General features: G+C 46.8%; 1 protein-coding gene across 1 annotated transcript in view; it reads left to right on the top strand.

The window, feature by feature from the left end:
* The first annotated feature begins 3,831 nt into the window (after positions 1-3,831).
* LPCAT2 (lysophosphatidylcholine acyltransferase 2) overlaps positions 3,832-6,988 on the top strand; it is a 43,163-nt gene continuing 40,006 nt past the window's right edge. Inside the window, exon 1 of the mRNA XM_070761898.1 lies at positions 3,832-4,160. Coding sequence (XP_070617999.1) covers positions 3,954-4,160 — 207 coding nt within the window. The 5' untranslated portion in view covers positions 3,832-3,953. The remainder of the gene's footprint in view (positions 4,161-6,988) is intronic.

Raw genomic sequence — 6,988 nt, 5'->3', positions numbered from 1 at the left:
ATAAGAAAGCAATTAACACAACAGTGCAGATGTTTCAATATCTTTTGGGTCAATGGCTTGGCAGAAGCAATTCCTTTTCGGTAGGTTCAAGAGATTTTCTAGTTGAGATTCTGACCATTTTTCTCACTCTTCCCTGCAGAACCAAGGACAGATGGCAGCCGAGAGTTCCCATATTTTTCAGACTTTTTTCCCTCCTAAAAGAGGCTGGAAATTTGGGTGCATCCTATACTCTGAATGTAGCCCCGCCCACTTGCTGGGCCCTATCCTTTGGCTTCTGCCTGTCCTCTTCCTGGCTGCAGAGATTGCCACCGACAAGGGTTTGTGTTTTGGGGCTCTGCACGTTGCATTTTCAGCCTCCAAAATGCTTGACACGCAGTGCCCCAAATGGCTACCCTGAACAGCTGCTGCCTTCTCTTACCACTTCCACGCTGTTGTGGTTAGCTCTGGCCCAGCTCCTGCCCCAAGGACTGTGGATGTGGGGGAGACATCCACATGCTGCAGGCCTGTTTTGCCCCCGGTGGAATCTGCTGATGAAGGCTCCTCTGACCAAGAAGACATGAGTGACAGGGAGGAGGAGAGTGTGGCAGACAGCTCAGAAGGAGATCAATTATCTAGATCCTCCTTGGATTCAGAACAAGAGTTCATGATACAGCCACGCATGCGGAGAGCGATGTATAGGCAGCAACAACTGAGAGATTATTATCAAAGAAAATGAGGCCACCTGTGGTTGGGTGGGGCTGTGGTCATTAGTGAGGCTGCTATAAATAGCAGCCTGTGGGTTTGGCCATTGTGGAGGATTATCTGATCGTTGTGTTTCGTGCCTGCTTTACTGACTTTGACCTTTTATGTGCTGATTTTTCCCTGCTTTGAAACTAAACCAGAGCAAAGTGTGTTTCACTTTGTGAAAGAACAAGGACTGTGAATTGCCTCCCAGCTGCAAGCTAAGTATCTCAGAACTGATAAGGGACTTGTACAAATTACCAGTTTGTTTGGAGACGAGGGCTCTTTGCTATACAAAAAGAGGGCTTAGTTTAAGTGAATTTTCATTATAAAGAACATTGTTTTGAATTTTCAAACGTGTGTGTGTCTGAAATTTGTACCTGTGAATTTTGGGGAGGATTCTACCAGAGAGCCCGACAGAACACATGCTTTGCCTACTTTAGTCCCTGGAACTCCCTCCAAGGATCAGTTGTGCTTTTGAAGCTGTTTTTCAGATGAGCTAAATGACCTTTTGTGCAAATTGCTGCTCCCGCCGATAATTAGCTGTGCTTTAGAAGCATAGCCCCAATCACTCCCAACCCCAAAACCAGCAAGCGAACGAAGCTGACCAGGCTAAGGATACTAGCCAGATGAACAGCAATAGCATTTAGACTTATATACTGTTTCATAGTGCTTTTAGAGCCCTCTCTAAGTGGTTTAACAGAATCAGCCTCCTGCCCCCAACAATCTGGGTCCTCGTTTTACCCACCTCGGAAGGATGGAAGGCTGAGTCAACTCTGAGCCGTTAGTGAGATTTGAACTGCTGAACTACAGCTAGCAGTTAGCAGAAGGAAACTGCAGTGCTGCACTCTTACCATTGTGCCATTCCGGCTCTATGAATACCTGGTAGGAAGAATCTCCCCCTATTTTCCTCCCCAAAAACTAAGGTGAGCCATATACTCAAGTGTGTCTTATACTCCAAAAAATATGATATTTTTTAAAAATAAATCCAGATATGTACTGTATCGGCTCTTAAGAGAGGCACATGCACTTCAATTTGCTAAGCCTTGTTAATTAACTTCCTTTGGGGCTGATTTAATTACCAAGCATTATTTTTTTAAAAAAATACCTTAAAAATATAACCTTAACCCAAGATATTTTTTTTGCAAAAAAATTGCTGTTTCGGGTTTTCTGCTTTTTGCTCCTGGAGGGCTCAAGATAGGTTTTTCTTACCTGCTGAAATGCATGTGATTCTATTAATATCACACAGGGATATTTCTCGCTCCTTGAGAAAGCAAAACAATAAACAATTAAAAAATAAACAAGCTTCAGAGGTCCAGCTGTTACAATTGCCAACTCATCTAGAAAAGAAAGTATTTTTTTTCTAAAGGCCCAGACTGCTGGAACTGTTATTTTTAGGACTTGTGTGGGTCGGAATCAGCAGAGAGATAGTGAACAAACCTTTCCCACTTCCTTTTCCTGTTCACACCTATGAGTGAGTCTTCCAGAGCTCAGAGTGGTGATCATTGCAGAAGCTCAGATCCAAAGAGGAAGTTGCTGCCTTCAGTTGCCAAAGTCTCTGTTCTGTCGGGCTCTCTGGTAGAATCCTCCCAAAAATTCACAGGTACAAATTTCAGACACACACACGTTTGAAAATTCAAAACAATGTTCTTTATAATGAAAATTCACTTAAACCAAGCCCTCTTTTGGTATAGCCAAGAGCCCTCATCTCCAAACAAACTGGTAATTTGTACAAGTCCCTGTGATACTTAGCTTGCAGTTGGGAGGCAATTCACAGTCCTTCTTCTTTCACAAAGTGAAACACACTTTGCTCTGGTTTAGTTTCAAAGCAGGGAAAAATCAGCACACAAAAGGTCAAAGTCAGTAGAGCAGTCACGAAACACAAGGATCAGATAATCCTCCACAATGGCCAAACCCACAGGCTGCTATTTATAGCAGCCTCACTAATTACCACAGCCCCACCCAACCACAGGTGGCCTCATTTTCTTTGATAATAATCTCTCAGTTGTTGTTGCCTATGGATCGCTCTCCGCATGCGTGGCTGTATCATTAACTCTTGTTCTGAATCCAAGGAGGAGCTAGATAATTGATTTCCTTCTGAGCTGTCTGCCACACTCTCCTCCTCCCTGTCACTCATGTCTTCTTGGTCAGAGGAGCCTTCATCATCTGATTCCACCGGGGGCAAAACAAGCCTGCAGCATGTGGATGTCTCCCCCACATCCACTGTCCTTGGGGCAGGAGCAGGGCCAGAGCTAACCACAACAGTCTCCCTCTTCACTTTTCTGTGTCTGAACCCTGGGGGGTTCACAGAGCAATGCCAGGGGGGTGCTTGTGACCCTCAGATATATGCATAGTCCCTCTCGATCAATTCCCCTGGATGGGGAGTGTTTTATGATTCTTGATGAACTTATCTTTTCTTTTATGTACACTGAGAGTATATTTATTTGTGACATTTACATGCTGCCCAACTCCAATAGGATTCTGGGCGGTTATAGTAACGTAGAAGATAGACAGCAGAAAAAGACCTCCTAGTCCATCTAGTCTGCCCTTATACTATTTCCTGTATTTTATCTTAGGATGGATCTCTGTTTATCCCAGGCATGTTTCAATTCAGTTACTGTGGATTTACCAACCACGTTTGTTGGAAGTTTGTTCCAAGAATCTACTACTCTTTCAGTTAAATAATATTTTCTCATGTTGCTTTTGATCTTTCCCCCAACTAATCTCAGATTGTGGCCCCTTGTTCTTGTGTTCAGTTTTCTATTAAAAACACTTCTTTCCTGAACCTTATTTAACCCTTTAACATACATGAAAGAAAAATATACATTTGCCAAGAATCATGTGGTACAACACTTAATGATTGTCATAGGGGCCAAATAAGCAATGAAGAAACAATCAATATTTATAAAAATCTTAGGATACAAGCAACAAGTTACAGTCATACAGTCCTAAGTGGGAGGGAAAGGATGATAGGAATGGTGAGAAAAACTAGTAGAATAGAAGTGCGGATTTAGTAAAAAGTCTGACAGTGTTGAGGGAATTATTTGTCTCAGAGAAAACTCGCAGAGAATCCGAGGTGGGCGGCGGGGGGGAAGGCTTTTCCTCGCTCCACCTTTACCTTTCGCCTCCCCCCCCCTCGGGGCCGGGTCAGGTCGAGGTGTGTCGCGCAAGCGCCTTTGGAAGCCGGGAGGGGCGCTGCCGACGCCGGCTGCGCCTTTTTTTCAAGCCACCCGATGCTGCTTTGCACAGAAGCCGCGGCGGTGGCGACTTTGGAAAGCGCCTCGCCAGCTGGCGACATGGAGAAGCTGCCGTCGGCCACGCCGCCGGAACCACAGCAGCAGCGGCTCTTCCTCCTGCCCAGGCAACAGTCGCTGGCCTCCCCCTTGGTGCTCAACCCCTTCGTGCAAGAGAAGCGTCTGGACGCCAAGGAAAAAACCTGGGTAGTTTGGAAACGCGGGGACGGGAGGGAAGAGAGCGCTTGGGCAGCTGCGTAAAGGAAAGCGCTCGGGGGGCTAGGCGAATAAAGGAAGGGGATTTGGGAGTGGGGAGAAGTGGAGTCGCGGGGGGGGGGACTGGTGTTCCTAAGCCTGTAGCAAGGCTAGAGGGGCCCCCCAAAGGCATAAAAGGCGGCTCCCGGTCATTTCGTAGCGTTTTATTTCTGTATTTGAAGAGTCCTCTCCTCTCTCATTGAAACGGATGTCCATGTGCCGCCTCTATGTTGCTTGAGGCAGGCAGGATTCCCTTGAGTACCATTTGTTGGGGGTCAAGACAAAGGGAGGGTCTTGCCTTCTCTTTCTGCTCAAGATCCCCCTGGACAATTGATGGCCACTGTGTGACACAGAATGCTGGACTCGATGGGCTTTGGCCTGATTCAGCATGGCTCTTCTTAGGTTCTTATGTTCTCTGAGCCAGGTGGGTTTTCTTGCAAACGTTTCGTGAGCCAACTAGGAAACATCATCAATGCTAGAAGGGAGTGGGGTGTTTGGAGCGGAGGAGGAAGACTGTGGGGGGGTTCTTGGTGCTCTGAGCAGGCTGGGTTTTCTTGTGGGCATTTCATGACCCAAACTTAGAGAACTTCATCAGGGCACAATCTGGTTTGGGTCAGGAAAAGCCTGCAAGATAGCCCACCGAATAACCCCTCGTTTCAACTTTTGAGCTTCAAACTTTTGTCTGAAATAGTGTAGAGCTTTTGTCTCCTATCCAAGCAGGGGGATGGACTAGACGACCTCCAAGGTCCCTTCCAACTCTGTTGTTAATGTTATTAAACATTCTTCTTTATTTCTGGAATTTATGGTGATGCTCTGCTGGCGTTTTTTTATTCCTCCCGGCCTTAGAAGTTGCGCTGGGTATAGAGATGTGAAATTCCATCTCTGGAAATGGAATGGTGGAGAAGGTAGGGGGGATTCTTCTGCTTGTTGGTGGCTTTCTTTGGAATGCCCTAAAATATATCCTGGGTGGTCTAAATATACCCTGGAGCCCGGGTAGGCAAAATTGGCTCTCCTATGACTTGTGGACTTCAACTCCCAGAATTCCTGAGCTAGCATGATTGGCTCAGGAATTCTGGCAGTTGAAGTCCACATGTCACAGAAGAGCCAGCTTTGTCTATCCCTGCCCTGGAGGTTTCTGCGTCTCCTGGAAGCCCGAAGTCCAGTTGAAGACGTGTGGAGGTGGGATATGGGGGTTGAACTCCCTGGAAACCCTAAGAAGGAAGGCGTCGTGGCAGCAATTTCCAAAGAAGTTGGGTTTGGAGCAGGTTTCCGCCAAGGACTCGCAACCCTGTAAGTCGGGTGGATGGATGGTTGCTTTACAATTTGGGGTGTGTATAATTGGGTATGGGGAGATAGAGGGGGGGAGGGAGGAAGACATATTTTGACTTGCAGGAGTTTTTTCTTTTTTAAGTAATTGCTTTGAATTAGAATACAGTGATCCCTCGATTTTCGCGGTCTCGATTTTCGCGAAACGCTATACCACGGTTTTTCAAAAAACAATAATTTAAAAATACTCCACGGTTTTTTTTCTATTCCACGGTTTTTCCCACCCGATGACGTCATACGTCATCACCAAGAGTCACTTCTCTGTCTCTTTCTCTTTCTTTCCTGTCATTCTCTGCTTCAATCATTTTCTCATTTCTCTTTTTTTCTCCCCTTTTTTCTATCATTTCTCTCTCTTCCTTCCACTCTTCTCTCTCTCTCTTTCTTCCTCTCTCTCACTCTCTTCCTTCCTTTCTCATCTCTTTCTTTCTTTCCTTCTCTCTCTTTCTCTATCTCTCCCCCTCTTGCTCTCTCTCTTTTTCTCACTTTCCCTCTCTCGTGCACCCACCAGCCTCTGGAGAATGCCTGTCCCGCCTCTCTTGCAGCAGAGGAGAAAGAGAGGTGGAGCGGGCGGGCGAAAGGACGAGCGGCGAGCGGCGGGCGGGGCGGGCGAAAGGACGAGCGGTGGGCGGGCGAACGGATGAGCGGCGAGCGGGCGAACAGACGAGCGGCGGGCGGGCGAACGGACAAGCAGCGAACGGACGAGTGGCGAGCGGCAGACGGGCGAGCGGGCGGGCGAACGGACGAGCGGCGAGATGTTTATTTTATTTATTTAGATAGATGTTTATCTAATATTAGTTGCATTTTCGTCGCTCCCCGGCTCCACCATCTGCGCATGCGTGGCCATGGAAAAAGGGCGTGCATGCGCAGATGGTGTTTTTACTTCAGCACCACTATATCGCGGATAATCGATTTTCGCGGGAGGTCTTGGAATGTAACCCCCGCGAAAATCGAGGGATCACTGTAGTTCCTTTTTGTGGGGTAGAAAAGCTTCTAGTGTAAAGTTGAAGCTGTGTTGGGTCTGTTTAGAAGCCCCCTCCCCAATGGCTCAAGTGATTTCTCTTCCCAATCTTTATAGAACAGGGGTCTCCAACTTTGGTAACTTTAAGACTTGTGGACTTCAACTCCCAGAATTCCTCAGCCAGCTTTTTGGGAGTTCCCAATTCTGGGAGTTGAAGTCCACAAGTCTTAAAGTTGGCAAGGTTGGAGACTCCTGTTATACGAGGGTCGCCCAGAATGTAATGCACCACATTTCTTTTCCTTCAACAATTATTTATTGAACACAATAAAACTTACACACTTCCTATTTTTCCATGTAATCCCTGTCCCGTTCTATGGCCTTCCTCCAGCGAGACACAAGGGCATGTAGCCCTGTTGGTACCACTCCTTGTTCTGGTCTTCAAGCCATTTCTGCACTGGGCGAATCACCTCTTCATCATCCTCAAAACGTCTTCCCC

This window comes from Erythrolamprus reginae, chromosome 9 (genome assembly GCF_031021105.1).
Source record: "Erythrolamprus reginae isolate rEryReg1 chromosome 9, rEryReg1.hap1, whole genome shotgun sequence".
In the NCBI taxonomy this organism is placed as follows: Eukaryota; Metazoa; Chordata; class Lepidosauria; order Squamata; family Dipsadidae; genus Erythrolamprus; species Erythrolamprus reginae.
The sequence above is the reverse complement of the archived record's forward strand: the minus strand, read 5'-3'. Positions and strand labels throughout refer to the sequence as shown.